We start from the raw sequence: 17809 nt of genomic DNA on the forward strand, positions 1-17809 counted from the left end.
AATGTTTAGCAATAATTTGTCCATCTCGGGAATCGATCTCAATATATTATATTGATATATCTTATGATTGGTATACACTATCATTTGGGCCATCGTAGTAAGGATATTTCAGTCAGAAAAAATATCTGGAAATCTAGAAAATGACTCAGACAAGATCACGTCTTGATCTAAGGAGTAGGCTGAGACAACAAAAAAACGCTTGTTACCATGTACCCTAGAAACTAAATATTTTTTTATATATTTAACCAAAATTAAACTAAACAAATACAATAAACCAATGATTAACCAATTCAAGTCAATTTGTAAGAAACATAATAAGGGCTGTCGCGAATACAACAATCTCGCTAATTGTAATTGCTGTGTTGTGAGGCATTTCGACAACCCTGTCTGTTAGGGCGTTGCTATGACAACGGGAGATAATTTGCAACATGTGTCCGTGATTTTGTTTGAAATTAGATCTTGTTATTTGAAATTGGGGTTGTTTTAAAATTGTATTATTTAAAAATACAGGTGGATGACTGCCACGCCGCTACCATTGCGTCGGGAGGTCGTAGGTTCGATTCCCGAAAGGGTACGTCCCTTTAAAAACGCGGTTTGGCGCGGTCATTCTATAGATGGGTGACCGCATAGTGGTACGTCTCCGACCTCCGTGCTTCGGAGGGCACGTAGCAAGTCGGTCCCGGTTGTTGTCAATTAAGATAACAGTTGTTAAGCCATGTCAAAGGCCTTTCGGGCGGCTTGAACAGCTTTGACATTAGGTTGACCACTAACCATACGATAGATAGATAGGTAGTAACCCGCAGAATTATGTAGCTGGCTAACTATTTGATATACATACTTTATTTTGGAAATACATAGAATTGTTAATACGGCATATATGGTACATGGGATATATGGTTATACTAATCATGGCGGGGCACTCTACTAAGTTGTCGAACTATAGTGTCTAACACACAATATCACATACCCATACGGAGCATCAAAATTAGTGAAGTCCAACATGCTTCTCAAAATATATCGATAAAAAAAGCATCGATACATCGCTCCTCTCGCAATAAAAGTGGTCGGCATCGATAAAGACATTTCACAGGTTCTCGACAAGCTTTCACTGCGACAAAAAGTCGCTGCGACTTTTTTTTGTCGTGGCCAAATCCTTGTGAACGAGTTCGGTTTTTTAAGCAAGTTAATTTTTAAATAGTTTACAATGTTTGTTTGAGATTTGGGTATAAAAAGTTCAGAGTTGTTTACGCAAAATAAATCGCTTTTAAAATGCTTTATAAGGTTTTAAGTAACGATTGTTTTCTTTATCTTAACGCCCTTTAGTACTTTTAAACATTTTTTCACCTTTCAACTGCACGTTTGGCGTAGTGGTTAAAGTTGTCACCTCGCCGCAATAACCATAGCGCCGCGTGTGATGGGTTCTAATTCCACTCGGGACAAATACTTGTGTGATGAGCACGAGTATCTGAGCCTGGTTGTTAATCACTACATAGTATAAAACAAAGTCGCCCATTTTGTCTGTAGTCCCTTCGTATGCATAAAACTTTAAAACTACGCAACGGATTTTGATGCGGTTTTCACTAATAGAAAGAGTATTTTTTCCGACAGGTTTTTATATATAATTGAAATACATTGAAACTATATTAGCTGAGTTATAGCGATTTATGTCCAAGAAGTCAGAAAAAAAATCTAATTGAAGATTGCATTTGTGCGTGCGCCGCTTATACCGTTGGATACAAGTAAGAACAATGTATAGCAAATCATTGGTCTTTATTAGTTCTACAAAAAAGTCCGCGATGACATATATCCAGCTTTTTTATTTAAGTCACAAAAACTACTTTTCTGTATTAAAAAAACATTTAATTCGTTGGGTGATGTTTAACTGGTGATATAACCAATAATACATATATCCTTATCAAAATAAGTAAGTTCATCATCACGAGCATTTAATTTAGATTATTTTTGCAGTTTACAGTGTGTTATTTAGACATATAGTTTAGGAGATATCACGATATTAGTATTGCGGCACGGTACGGGCAAAATAAAAAAAAAATAACATGTATATCTACCTACAGGTAGTTTTTAATTGTAGATAGTCTTTAATTTTAAATATATGGGAAACCTTTCTCATCGTTAAAATGAAAATGTATGTATACCTTGTATTATATTTCAAAAAATGTAGACAAAGTTAATCTTCTAAAAATAAATGTAAATAAAAAATAAGTAAAAGTAATAAAATGTAGAATGTAAATAATTTAAAAAGTAAACAAGAAAATAATAGTTAGATGTATATAACAAAAGTAGGTAAGTACATAAAAAAAAAACAAAAAATATAAAAAAACGGTACATAAAAAATAAATAATATTAAAAAGTAGGTACTTCGACTTTGATCTATACATATAAGACAAAAAAAAATCTATACATTACTTAAATATTTTTTCCAAAAACTGATAGGGGGGGCGATCAAAGAAGAGTCACAGAAACCAAAAAACATTTTAATATTTTAAACGCGGTTAAGGGAAAGAGAAGTTATTGTGAATTGAAAATTAGTATCCAATATGTGTTGGTGCGTTGACTGTATTTGTCGAAGTAGCGGGATACACGCAAACGAAGTTGCGCGGGTCAGCTAGTTTATCTATATAAGTATATATTTAGAAGTATATAAGTATGTTTATCAGTTATTTGGTTACTTAAAAGCTCTGCTTAGTTTGGAATCAAATTAACGTGTGTGAGTAGGCTCAACATTTTACATTTCTCATTTTTTTGTCTGGTTTTACTAAATAAACCTTATTCTTTCTTTCTTTTCTTTCTAGTCCAATTATATTAATATAATATACTTTTCGTAGTTTGTAATGTAGAGCACTAAAACAAAATATCATCAGCACATTTTTTAATTAAGTCACTTAACCCTGCTGGGTAATTAAAATTAAAAATTAACATCAATTAGTCGTTAATACATTTTATAAGTCCCAGGTGAAACATACCATTGCATACAAACGTACAATGTACTGACAAAGGTATAAAATACTTTATTTTTGTATGAAAAACATGTCTTAAGTAATCCTTACTACTATAGTATTTGTCAAAGTGTTTGTTTGTCCTACTGTATAACACGACTAGATTTGGTCCTAGGAGGGATTTAAGTTTAATTAATCTTTCTTCCGACTATTTTGGAGTCGGCTTTCAGTCTCAACGGCTTCTATTGGACGGCGGTTTCTATCGGACCTCCACAATATGGTTACCCATCTATAGAATAAACTCGGCAAGCATAGCTTACCCTCAAAGATCGATTCACCACAAGGACTTTAACTAATATTTGCAATCAAAAAACTACAGGTGGAGTCGCGGAATTATGCCAGTTACTTATAGAAAGAAACGGTTAATGCATTAGTATACATGCAGGTAAGTAGGTTTTAGGTCCAATTCCCAATACTTATCACTTGTTTTTCTAATTCTTGTTTAATATTTTCCATAGTAACCCGGAGTTTGGTAACATGCCCGGTATATAGCAATAGGCTCGCTCCCTATTACATGGGACTAACATTGTTAATAGCGATACGTGGATGTATTTCATACACCTATGCTTGCACCTTCGGGCAAAACTTATGTAATATTATGTTATGTATAAGGTGCGTAATATTCGCAACCGGCGGTCCTGTTTGACAAGATGTATGGATGTGAATGAAGTAAGGGAAGTTTGTAAGAATCGTACCAAGTGGCGTTCTTTGGTCTCTACCTACCTTTATGGAGAAAAAGACGTGATTGTATGTGTGTATTATGTATGTATATATGAGACTTCAAGACAAATACGCAAACGCTATAAGAAAAATTATCCATTCGAAACAAAAAATAGTGTATCACCGCATAAAAATCTAATAAATTTTATTATCACAAGTGATGTGAACGTATCGATAAAAAGTCATATCGATTTCGATACAGCTATTAGCAATGAATAGCTATGAATGGAGATGTAGTTGTTTATGTTAATTGAATGTCAATAACATCCTACAATGCCCTTATAGGATAAATGTGTGGAAAGATTTGTAGCTTATGAAGTCCATTTGAATCAATACTTTTTTTATGTAGAGTTTATGATATCATTGCATTATTGGCTTAGTTTTGCGTGATATGGTGTTAATGTTTATAAAATAAATAATTTTACTTCCTAATGTCCCATTGCTAGGCAAGTGTCTCCTCCCGTAACGAGGGAGGTGTTAACCCATTGATGTCCCACAGCTGGGCAAGGGCTCCTTGCGTAATTAGGGAGAGGTTAGGCCTTGAGTCCACCACGCTGGCCAAGTGCGGGTTGGCGACTTTGCATGCCCTCAATAAATGTATAACCAAATTTTTATGTAGGTGCGAGGTTTCCTCACGATGTTTTCCTTCACCGTTGGAACAAGTGATAATTATTTCCAATACACACATTACTTCGAAAAGTCATTGGTGTGTTCGGGTTCGAACCTGCGACCATTTGCTTGGGAGCTGTCAAATTATACCACTCGGCTATCACAGCTCAAGAAGAAAAATACGAAACACAAACTACATAATAAAAGCAGTCTTTGACAGTCGTTAACAGTAGTCAGAAGCTTGAAAGTCTGACAACCAGTCTTACCGAAGGGTATCGTGTTGTATCCTAGGTAACTGGGTTGTGGAGGTCAGATAGGCAGTCGCTCTATGTAAAACACTGGTATTCATCTGCATCCGGTAAGACTGGAAGCCGACTCCAACATAGTTTGGAAAAAGGCTAAGCTGATATAATAAAAACAGTCCTTGACCCTATCAAAAGTTTCAAAAATAATTGAGTGAGAGACAAACTATCAAATTCGCTGGTTTCTTTTTGTTTCTTAGTAGAATGCCGCGTGTTTTTGTCGCCAGAGACCAAAACTACATGTGACCGCGACTTATTGGCACAGCCGTGGATTTTTAAGTTGAAGCCTTAGAAAGCTATAGAGTCACTGTAGAGATTTTACTTTTGGGACACCTTTAGAAATTGTTTTTTAAAGATATATTTGTTTTTGAAAAAGTGGCATAATAGCAAAAAGTTTAAATGTTGTGTGAAAAGACAAATAATATAATATTATACGAACATATTTTGAATGAAAACCGATTTGAAATTTGCACCAGTTTTCGTTGAGATTTTTGACGTAATTCCTGGTTGGTAAAACATTAGTAAACTTATAAATAATACTGAATAGTTTGTTTCGTATCTCAAAATGAAGTTTTTTATAACTGTAAGGCTAATTTAGACACACGAATAACCCTTGATAACAGTTTTTCTATAAATTCATCTTGATTATAAAAGTAACATAAATTATAAGACTTTCGTAAATAAGTCACATCGCAAGCTGGCATGAAATTTGTACAATGCGATTAATAGTACTATTTCGATGTAAAACATCACATAACAATTCACTTTTATGTGCACTTTTAAACACCATATACGGCAAAAGCCTATATAACATTAAACATTTGTAGTACCTCAAAAAAAGGCAAATAAAAATCGAATTATAAGTAATTTACACAAGTACTTGAATCCCAATGAGTTACAACACAAGCCTGTATTTAAATAAGTCGTTTTAAAACTTAATTGTAACAAAAAACGATGCTTTTATTCGTATGTGGCCCCCTACTGTCCAACATAGTAATTGAAAACCCATATTACTATAAAGGGAAAAACTTAACGACAAATAATTATATACAAACCATTTATGTGTAGAACCAATTTTATTTTCCGTTAGTTGTCAACCTAGTTGTTGAGCCCGAAAGGCCTTTGACATGGCTTAACGACTGTTATCTTAATTGACAACAACCGGGACCGACTTTTAACGTGCCCTCCGGAAAAATACTACTAAATGCAATTCAAATATGAAATGTTTGTTTTTGACTGTCTCTGTATTTTCGACAGTAGCGAGATCACAAAATCCTGAATTCGGTGCCATTATCATAGAATATTTCTCAATAGTAGTCCGGAGTTCAGTAACGTGTCCGGTATATGGCAGTCTCGCCCCCTATTACATGGGACTAACATTGTTAATGGCGAAACGTGGGTGCACTTCATACTTTTCACCTTCGTCTATAACAAACGTGATATTATGTATGTAATTATCTATAAAAACGTAAAAACTAATCGATAAAAAAATATGACATGTTTTTTTTCAAAAGCCGTCTGGCTGTCACAACAATGTCCATTTTATCGATATGTTAAATACTTTTTCGCATCACTAATTTATTGGATTACAAGCTTTTGTGATAAAGGTGTTGATATACACACCTGTCCATATATCAGACTAATTTAGACTTTATTTATTGGAGGATAGCGTTGATATTTCTAAAGTCATTCAGTTGAGGTTATGTCATTTTGTTGTAATTATGTAGTCAGGTCATATACAGTCATAGATCATTGACAAGGACCTGGTAGTACTAGTTATTTCCTATGGTTTTACTTGTGTATATATTAGGTTGAAATGTCTTACATCCCCATAATCTAATTACCTTTTAAATGCGCAAGTTGTTCAAAAGATTTATTGACTGTTTATACTAAACTACTGGACGGATTTTACTGAAACTTTGCAGTAAGAAAAAATAATAATTATGCTTAAGTAGGAAATATAACTAATACTTAAAAGGACTCCATTAAAAGAGTGGGATCTTCTTCTGAAGCAATTCAAATTCTATTCACCGAAAAGGATAGCACTAAACAAATCTTATAGCTATCTCTTTCTCACAACCGTACATGAATCGCTTTAATTAATACACTGAATGTATAATCTGTATGACAAGATGTATGAATGTGAATGAAGCAAAAGAAGTTTATAGGAAAGTCTCTGCCTACATCCATGGAAAAAAGGCGTGATTATATGTATGTATGTACAAATGTCATACTTTTTGTTTGTATGTAACAAAGTAAGATATGCAGTAGGTATAATTAGCGTTGTTCATGTTGTATAGTCATTTAACGCGCCATTGCCCGTTAAAAATATAGTTTTCTATCTGCTTAGTAGATCTCATTAATATTAATTTATTAAATTAAGTGTTTATAAGTTTTATTGAGTCATATGTGTTCTTATTTATAATATTGTTGGGTATAAAAACTATTTTTATAATTATAGTACATCCCAGTTTAAAACTAAAATAAATTTAACCCATGAATGTCCCACTACGAAAAAGAACCTTGTCTAAAGAGTCTTCTCTCGTAATGAGGGAGGGTTTAGGTCTTGACTCCACCATGCTGGCCAAGTACGGGTCGAGGATTTGAAAACTAAAAATATTTCAAAATATTTTTTTTAGCCCTTATCATCTTACTGCTGGGCAAGGGCTTCCTCCCGAATCGAGGAAGGGGTTAGGCCTTGAGTCTACGCTGGCCAAGTGTGGGTTGAGAATTCAAACAAAAAAATTGCTTTAAATCATCTTGCTCTCCCAACGTCTACGAGAAAAAGTGTGAAATTGTTTATGTATGTATACTTATTTTCAAATTGATTTTAAGTTTAAGGAAAAATCTTTCAATTCAACAAGCAACAAACTAGTTCAATAATATAAGAATATTTCGCAAAATAAAAATAAAATAAAACGAACACGACTCTACATCAGTCTATGTCTTAAAGACTCGCGGCTACCGTTTTTTCCTAAGGACGACATTATGCAACATCGATACATTAAATTTAATAAACCATTAATTATTTATATAACTCATTTTGATTGAGTTCTCAATGATCAATGCTTTCATTGATCATTGATTTCTTTCAAAAGAGAACAAGTTTTTTTATGTAATTCGTAATTTTATTACTTGTTAAGTATTTGTTATGATTTAATTAGTGTTATCGTGAAAAAGTCAGCTTTAGTAAAGTGGTAATATAAACCAAGTGACGTTCATTTGATTGGTCTTTGCCTACCCCTATGGGAAAAAGGCGCCAGTTGTTACGATCTTAACAAACTTCCTTCGCCTTATTACTATGAATACTATATCTAAGCTTATTGCAAGATATCGCTGATATGATCTGTTTATATCTTTCCAGGGAGCCTTCTCCCGGCACAGGATATTTTAAAAATTATTCCACACTAGTTGACCCGCGCAGCTCCGCTCACGCTTTTTTCCCCGTGTCTTAAATATAATTTTACAAAAACAATTCTGGTCTGGTTAGGTCTTTTCTTCCACCAAGTATAGACGAAGTCGAGCGGGATAAAAAGATCTTATGTCCGTCTTTTGATTCTAAGCTACCTCTCCACCAATTTTCAGCCAAATTGGTTCAGCCGTTCTTGAGTTATAAATAGTGTAACTAACACGACTTTCTTTTATATATATATAGATAGATATAGATTAATTAATTATTGTTTTAATTGTATAGTCGTAAGAATCTAAAGTACTGATTGTTATTTCTATAAAAGGAGACATTAATAAACAATTGTAATAAATAGAAATTAGTCTTTTGTATCTCATAGCCAATTTGTTCTGATTAGTTAAACGTGTAAGTGAAATCGAAGGATATGTAATTGAAACCCTTATAAGGATAGTTTAGTTACCTTAGTTTACTGTTATAGTAATTTGTGACTAATATGTGGCGAGTGTAGGTGGCAGCTGTATTGATATTGATATAATACTATTGCCTATCTATCTGATTATCTCAGTGGCGCGGTTGGTTGTGTATGCAACTGCTGAGCAAGAGGTCCCGGTTTCGAAACCCTAGTCTAGATTAAAAAGTCTTTTCTCGAGTTTTCTGTTTAAAAATTCTTAGAGATTGCCCGGAGTTAGGAAGTTGTGGTTGTGAACCTCCGTGCCTCGGAGAGCACGTAAAGCCGTCGGTCTTGCGCCTGACCTCTCACTGGTCGTGTTGGGTTAGCCATCCTACCCTTATAATAGTGTGCGAGCTTATTACCATATATCAAACAGGTTATTTAACTTTGACTACTGTATACAAAAATCAAATATAAATTAGAAAAATACCAATATTGCTTTGTTTGACCTGGAAATCGAACCCGGGGCCATATTGATACACTAGCGAAGGTGCAACAGAGGTAGTAACTTAAGTTCATACACATAATTAAATCAAAATTATAGAAACTAACATACAACAACTAATTAAAGTACTACATAGTTAAAACTGTATTTAAAATGGCGGCCACTTCACATACATAGTAGATATCCGTTTGAAATCCTTCATTAAATATGTTCTATTTAAGTTGGTACTTTGCATGCCGTAATAAGTACCTACTTCCTACCAACTTCAAGCTGAGTGCACAATCACTCCCATTTCCTATAGCTGCAGTTTCTTTTACTGGAATAACATTTACTGGATCGCTGAGGTTTGAGTTGTATGCGAGTAACGATCTCTATGTGTCAGGTTCGATTCTCGAGTCTGTCAGAAGTCATATGGTATGTTTTTAATTTTTTGTTGAAATATTCACAATAGTTGCTAAGACTTTTTTATATGGTTTATTACTGGCGTAGTTCCTGTTTCCGTTAGGTTACGGAGATAAAAAATTATGCTATGTCCTTTCTTGGGTTTCGAACTATTTCTGTGCAAATTTTCGTCCAAATCGATCAAGTAGTTTAGGCATGAAGAAGAGACAGACAAGCAGTTACTTTCGTATTCAAAATATTTTGGGATCTACATTAAGCTTAACTTAACTTCCATAAATGATAAGATATGTATGAAAGTCACCTTTATTTCGTCATTAACAATAATATTCCCATGTAATGGGAAGAAATACTGACACTAATGATAGTCGTTACAATTACTGAATCTACCACTAGCTCGGAAAGTGTAGAGCCTTATGAGAAGAGCTAGCAAGAAACTCACGGCCACTCTTTTCAATCGCCAAAACAAAGTGGTTATTACAATAAATGGATCATGCGATATATTTTAGAAAAGACCAATATTACTTTATATTTATTAACGATCCAGGATTCGAACTTACGACAGTTACTTACACTACCACGCCACAACTAAACAATGTCAGTCAAATACATAAGATACTGCATAAACCTGTCCCAGAGTGGCGGAATAGTTGTAAGCCAGAGAGAACCAGCGGCTTCGCTATGCAGTGTATGTGGAACACGTCTTTGTGGAAGCCGCGATGCGTGCGCGCGCAGCTTGTTGCATACCGCCGTCCACTTGACTGATACGATGGGAAAGAGACCCGCGTTTGGTTCTTTTTTTATTTTTTTTTATTGTTTGTGGAATTGTAACTTTTTTGAATTGTTTTTTTTTTGGTTATTTGGCGCGAATTTTGTGAATCTATGATCTATAGGAGTAAGAATTGTTTTGAAAATTCTATGAGTTATGGGTCCGATAAACAGTCGCTCTATGTAAAAAACTGGTATTCGGCTACAGCCTAGACTAGAAGCCGACTCCAACGTAGTTGGAAGAAAGGCTAGGTTGATGATGATAATCATTGATAGGATAATGTTATTATGTAAAAGTGAAGTTTTTTCTGATGATTTTTCCGACGGAATTAGGTACATTCGGAAAACCTATATGGGAAATAGCGACCTCAAAGTTTGTTATTGTACGACTATTCATAATAAGTTGACATTAATTAACAGTATTATTTTTTTTTATACATAAAACAAGCGATGGCGAGCTATGTTTATTGCTGTTTATCGGGCAACATAGAACATTTATTACCGATATTTTCCTTGCGAAAGCTTTGACTCAGATACACTTTTCCGAGCCCGGGAATCAAACTAGGAACGTCCTGAAACATTAATATCTCGAATAGACTTACAAACAAATACTGTTAAGTAAATATTTTTCACGATATATCAATTAACAAACACCTTTGTAGTCAATTTAGTATCAAAGTTATTGAAAAACCATAAAAAATATCTCTATAAAGTAATTTCAACATCTTTATTCTATTTTAAAGTAAACATAAGAATAAAGTAGGTTTTCTTTACGATTAATATCAGCACTCATTGAAGCCAAATAATGACACGCCTAGATCTTATCTCAGTATACCTACATACCTAAGTACGAGCTGACTCAAGAAACCTTGACTAGATCATTATTTGTTATTATAAAGATATGAGTTTACAGAAAAATATATAAAATAGGAACAAATGATATTGTGGAGCTCGTGGCTTAGTTAACAACAGTTGTAGATCGATCTCTGAGGTTAAGCTACGCTTGCCGAGGTTTTTCTGTGGATAGGTTACCATCTTATACATATCGAGTTCCTCCGTGTTTCGGAAGGCACGTTAAATTGTGGGTCCCGGCTGTAATTTTCAAAGATCTTTGACAGTCGTTAACAGTAGTCAGAAGCTTGAAAGTATGACAACCAGTCTTACCGACGGGTATCGTGTTATAACCCAGGTTACTGGGTTGTGGAGGTCTGATAGGCAGTCGCTCTATGTAAATTACTGGTATTCAGCTGCATCCGGCAAAGACTGGAAGCCGACTCCAACATAGTTTGGAAGAAAGGCTAAGCTCAACAGGAACAAACAATATAATCATTGGACAACTCACACACGGTCATTTGGTTCTAAACTAAGCAGAGCTTGTACTATGGTAACCAAATATCTTATAAACATACTTATATACTTCTAAATACATACTTATATAGATACGTTAACAACCAGGCGCAGAATATTTGTCCCGGGAGGGATTTGTATGATGAGCCAGAGAGCTTGTGCTATATGGTACTTATATACTTCTAAATACATACTTATAAAGATACATTGGCAACCAGGCTCAGAACAGATACTCGTGCTCATCACACAAAAACACAACAAAGTTCTATTTACTAAGTTAACTTCGAAAACTCCTTGTTATGTTATCTTAGGTTTAAAACTCTCGATCGCTTGTATACAATGATTGTCACTACATATCTTTATATATACAATTCTTCTGTAAGTGTGTATGTCACTGAACTTCTCTCAAACGACTGGACCGAACTTGATGAATTTTTTTGTGTGTGTTCAAGGGGATCTGAGAATGGTTTAGATTATTAAAAAAGTTTAAAATTTTCAAATTAAAGACGTGTAGATAGGACAACGTCTGTCGGGTCCGCTAGTATTTATATAACTTCATACATACATACATATAATCAAAAATGCGTACAGCAATTTTAAAATTAGCCATATTTTTTCCGAAAACTTCTGTTCCCCACAATTTTCCTCACAAAAGAATAAAACTGCGTGACCAATAACAAGTGCATTGTGGTAACATATGTTGTCGGCCATTTTGTATTTTTTTTTTACCAATGACAATACAATGACAGATGTCAACTAGAGGTGGGTGTATATCGATTAAAATATCGATATAAAAAAGTGGAAATTCGATTGGTAAATAATTTATATTTATGTTTATCGATTTAAATAAATTGTAAATGCGTTTCGTGATGATAAATATTTTATATGTTTTTTTTTGTTATGTAATAGTATGTGGGTTTTATTTACGTTTTATTACAGCTGTGTATTTTTGTATTTGTATGGTATTTTATGTTGGGTGTTAATACTAGTTTTTTAGAATATATTTTATCTTTTGATGTATTTTTCTATTATAATTACAATACGTTTCAGACATCTAACGAATGTTTATTCTATACGATACAATCATTATAAAAGTTGACTTTTAAAATTTATCGTTTGCATATTTATAACTTAAAAAGTTATGAGTTTTATCTACCAGTTATTACATAAACTTGATTCAGACTACAAACCTGCAAAACATTTCACCAAAATTTGGCAATATACCTACATAGCTGATTTTGGAGATATTATAAGTTGCAAGTTAACTTTATTTAATCCTAATGAAATTTAAAAACCGAGAAAGAGCATCGTAAAATACCTTCACCTAAAAACATCTACATAATTTCTGATAAATATACTCTACCACCAATTTTTATATAGCAAAGAATGAACCATACAACAAAGATCGAAAACTAAAACCCATGTACCATTTCGTGTGCATACAAAATATTTGTCCACCACAATTAAATGTATGTACAAATATCACATCCTCTACATTTGTCGAAATTCATAACAGAGTCTTTTGTGAGTTGCAATTATTTGTGCTCCAGCGAGCAAGATGATTGTTGAAGCCTACGATAGAATAATGTATTGTCATCAGACCTTGGCTGTTTCGACACATTCATGTATTAACAATATCGAAGGTTTTTTTATAGTTTTGTAATATTTTTTGTAAATTTGAATTTGAAAAGTGTTTATTTTGTTATGAAGGTTTAGTATTTCTAGCTTAAAATAATATACGTATGGTATTTTTTGGTAATATTATAATCTAAATTTTCAGTATATGTTAAAGCCGTGGTTGAATTTCAGTATTGAGATATTTTAAGAATAATTTGATGTAAACTTTGTTATATGAGGGAGATTTTAAAAGATTTATACAAACTTTAGCGTTTAGTGAAGTGCCCGATAAATATACTTGCCCCCTATTTCATGGAACCAATATTGCTGATGGCGAATTCCTATATGTATTTTGTATGTATATTTCGTACCTCTTTACAGCTTTGTAAAATAAACTCTTCTAGTCTTAGTTATATTGAGTAGTGTAGTGTAGATAGATACTTTATTAACTTACTTTATAATCCGCCTTTTACAATTAATAAAAATATGATTTCTTGTGTCATGACAGGAGGTATGTCATTTTTTTAAAGGTTCATAGATCAGTCACGTTTGGACTCTTGAACTCTTATGATAGAAAATTACTGATTACTTTTTACTGTTACTGTTTTTATTGTATAATACGACACCGAATCTACCTTCCAGCTATCCATCTAGGAAAGTTACCAGATCATCCTTTCAACATTTAAGTCTTGCTTCAAATCATAAATAAAAAAGAAATAAAAAATCTTTTCATTAAAAGAACAAAATTCCCTTCCCCACTCTTCACCTAGTAGCCGAAATATAAAACAAATATGCAGTGACCTCGTACAGGCGGGGTAAGTGATTCGAATGCTGAATACCAATACAATAAGTTAGAAGCGACGTCGGGGTTAAGTTATATCGTGCACTGCGACCGGGCTAATCGAGGGGTGTGGGTGGAATAGGGTTGGAGGCATGTTCTATCGATATCGATGAACGAAAAACTACAACTAATATTACAAATGTATCTCTTAGGACGTGTGTTTGTTATTCTTTTACACAAAAACCACTCAATTTGCATGTAATCACACATAATATGCGAGTTAGATTCCTACACGGGACAATTGTTTTTGCAATTCACAAATATTTGTTTCGTCTGGTTGTACTTTGTATCCGTTGTTTGTGTGTTAGTAAAAGTCCCCGCGACACAAGAGCAATTCTTAAAGCGGGATATTTTTAAAGAAACAAGAAAAACATAGTTGACCATAAACCACACTACGAATTTTACAGTTACTACAAAGTTATAAGTTAGTTATTTGGTAATACTGGCCTATGTTAGATGCAGCGTTTTCAACTATCTCTAAATTCATCCAACTACAGCTTAGTAGTCTAGCTTTGAAATTGTAACATACTTTTCCATCGAAAATATAGATTTATACGGATGATCGAAATCTAAGACATTTACAGCCAATAATACATCACTGTGATTTTCATCACTTGCAAACAAAAAATACTAATCTTCGTACAATGTAGTACTTTCTCGCGTGTCTCCCGCTGTAATATATTACTCATATTTTAATGTCCACATAAATTATTGGACCGGTTGTTTTTTACGCGCAAGAACTACCAGTTATGCATTGATTACACAAATTTGCGATACAGATAATCACTTTGTTTGGCTGCAGTTGGAGCGAGAAGAATCATTCACTAGAATTATTTACTAGGCTTGGTGCTTCTAAGATTCTTTGCTACAATACTGTGAACTGCTATGGTGATCTAGGTACAAGTTCACTATCGAAACTTACACGTCTTGTGAGTCTTCCAGGACCAAATTTTACAGACCAGTAGTTTATTTTTCAAATTTCAATGCCAACGCTCTCTAAGGCAATGAAGTGAACTATTTAAGAGATATTTTCTGTGTTTTTAAGCGTTATGATTTTATGTTATCGTATAGTTAGTGGTCAACTTAACAATTGTCTACGTCACCCAAAGGCATTTCAACCAGAAAAGTAGGCATGATGGCTTGGTATATAAAAGCTTCTTTGCTTTTATATACCAAGCCATCACAAAAGTCTACCGTATTATGTACTGTAAATTTTGTATTAAACAATATTTTTTTTCTATTATTTTATAATATACTTCTCTCATATCCCTAAAAACTAACCCTCTTATTCATAAAAATATATGAAGTTATGAAAGGCTTATAAAGAGTTTTGTTTCTTTCACTCCTTAGCGAAATGAAAAAGAGAAAACATATTATAGAAGTTTTTTAACTAAAATAAGTTTATAGTGTGTTTATGAACAACCCTCTTATTCATAAACACACTATAAACCGTTAAGTAAGTAAGTAAATACATCAAAACATATTTTTAACTTATATTAGTCCTATTTTTCCTTAGTCAACCCGCTATAACTGAGACGCGACCGTGCCAATATAATTTCTTGTCACTCTACTTGCATGCCTGTCGCCCACATATAATATTGAACTACGCACCATTATGCAACGCTTGAGGAAAACAGAAAAACCTTGGATATGATTTATTATTTTATATCGCTTATTGATTGAAAATATTGAGGCTATTCTTATAACGAACTAGTTTAACTTTACGTAGAATCCTTGTGTGTGGTTCTGATATATTTTTTAATTCAATAAAGTTTATATTGGCCAGGGTAGATAACATTATATTGTGGTTCCATTTTGAGTTTTAGTATTTATACAAGCCGGCCTGTGATTCTATTAGGTTTTTTCCTTAGCCTGGTTGAATGTCCCTCAGTTGAGCAACGGTCTTATCTTTTCCTTCCAAATCAACTTTACTCTTATTAATCTTACTTATTTAAAAATAAGATATTATTGGCAGAAAACTAGTTAGTAAGTTCAAAACTTGGCACGGAAAGAGATTATACGGAATCCGAAATACGGAGTGTGGTAAATCAGTTGGAAATTGGTATAACAGCTATACACGCGTTCAGCGTCAAAATGAGTAATCATAAAAATCGTCAAACTAAAAAAATATATCGATGTTTTTATCGACACGTCCCACCTCTATCGGTAACGGTACACTAACGGCTGGCAACCCCGTGAGGCCCCGCCCTCATTCACGCTACCCCTCTACGTTTCTATGTATGTATGTATGTATGTATGTCACTTTAGGTATTCCGATGCAAATTGAATTTGTATGACTCTTAAAACACGAATATCTTTGATACATAGAATCAAAGTATTTGTTCCAGCCGTTTTAGTGAATACGAAGTTTTCTATCCGGCTTTTTTGCTTTTGTTCAGCTCCTGCCGGTAATAGCGTGATGATAGATAGCCTATAACCTTCCTGAAAAATGTGGCCTTCATGCATAAAAGGTTTTTTCAAATCTGTCTAGTTATTATAGAGATAAAACACATTTAAACTAACGGATACTATTGAGATGCAAACAGTTTTATAAAACACAATATCACTTTTCTTATTAAAGCATTGAAACCTGAAACTGTAGTGACATACAACTAAGCCTTAATATACTCTGTCTATTACTGAAAACTGCAACAAAATCGTTTCAATAGTTCTTGAGTTTATCACGAACAGACATACAGAGAGACTTTAATATATAGAGATATGTAAATAAAAAGAAATTATCAATAATTATGTATGCAATATTTATTTTTATTCAAATATGTTAATTTAAAACATTTAGGTATAAATTCGTGGTGTCACGTTTAGTGGTCAATTAAATCATTTAAACCATCGTGTCCGCCCACACATCGTTTTTAGACATTTTCCTACAAAATATACATAAAAATGTCATTATTTTTTTATAATTACCATTTTTTAACATATGCTGGGTTTATTAGAAATTTATTGAATGTTGTTTATATTCTTGCTTATGTAAAAATTGATTTAGGTACATAATTTGGATACTCGCGTGACTTTATATGCGTTTGATGATATTTCGAGATTTTGATATGTTTCTCGTAGTAAATAGTATTTAGTATTACGAAAGATTGATCTAGCTTTTTATCGGTGAAAGATTTATTAAAATCGGTTGTTTAGTTTTGGAGATAATCTCTTACATACTCCTAAGTATTATTTTTAATCAGTGCTAGGTGACACCGCGGGCGTATTATTAACCTTAAACCCATTGCTTATTTTCTCACTAGTCAAACATTATAACGACAAATATTACAAGTTCATACATACTATAATGCGAAAAGACTTTTTCCCCGACCTAATATACGGTGAATTAAGTATCAAATATTAACAGTATACCTTCTTCGGCAGGTGAAGATCTGGTTCCAGAACCGTCGCAGCAAGTACAAGAAGATGATGAAGGCAGCTCAGGTCGGCGCTCCTCCTCCCAGCCTAGGACTGGCTCCATCAAGCCCGCCGAACAACAACCAACTATTACATGGTGAGTTTAAAATACCTTTTTTGTTTTGTGTGGAAAATTCCGACGGATACCAGATTTTTCTAGGGAGTACGTCGGGCTAAATGGTGTGTCTATAAAAACTCCGATAGCCACTTATTTGCTGTATGGACATGAATGGGCCTTAAAATTTCCGCTACCCCAATTAAAATAATAATTAGTTTATCATAAACTAGCTGACTCGCGCAATTTCGTTTGCGTCACATAAGAGAGAATGGGCCAAATTTATTGGTACTCTGCTTCTGTTGGTCGTAGCGTGATGTTATATAGTCTATAGCCTTCCTCAATAAATAGGCTATCCAACACTCACATAATTTTTCAATTCACACCAGTACTTCCTGAGATTAGCGCGTTC

General features: G+C 33.6%; 1 protein-coding gene across 1 annotated transcript in view; it reads left to right on the top strand.

Annotated features, from left to right (window-relative positions):
• Positions 1-17809, top strand: part of Dll (homeotic protein distal-less) — a 111435-nt gene that overhangs the window by 86724 nt on the left and 6902 nt on the right. The window contains exon 4 of the mRNA XM_076131961.1: positions 17310-17439. Within this exon, the coding sequence (XP_075988076.1) occupies positions 17310-17439 (130 nt within the window). The remainder of the gene's footprint in view (positions 1-17309; positions 17440-17809) is intronic.

Source organism: Anticarsia gemmatalis, chromosome 27 (genome assembly GCF_050436995.1).
Source record: "Anticarsia gemmatalis isolate Benzon Research Colony breed Stoneville strain chromosome 27, ilAntGemm2 primary, whole genome shotgun sequence".
In the NCBI taxonomy this organism is placed as follows: domain Eukaryota; kingdom Metazoa; phylum Arthropoda; class Insecta; order Lepidoptera; family Erebidae; genus Anticarsia; species Anticarsia gemmatalis.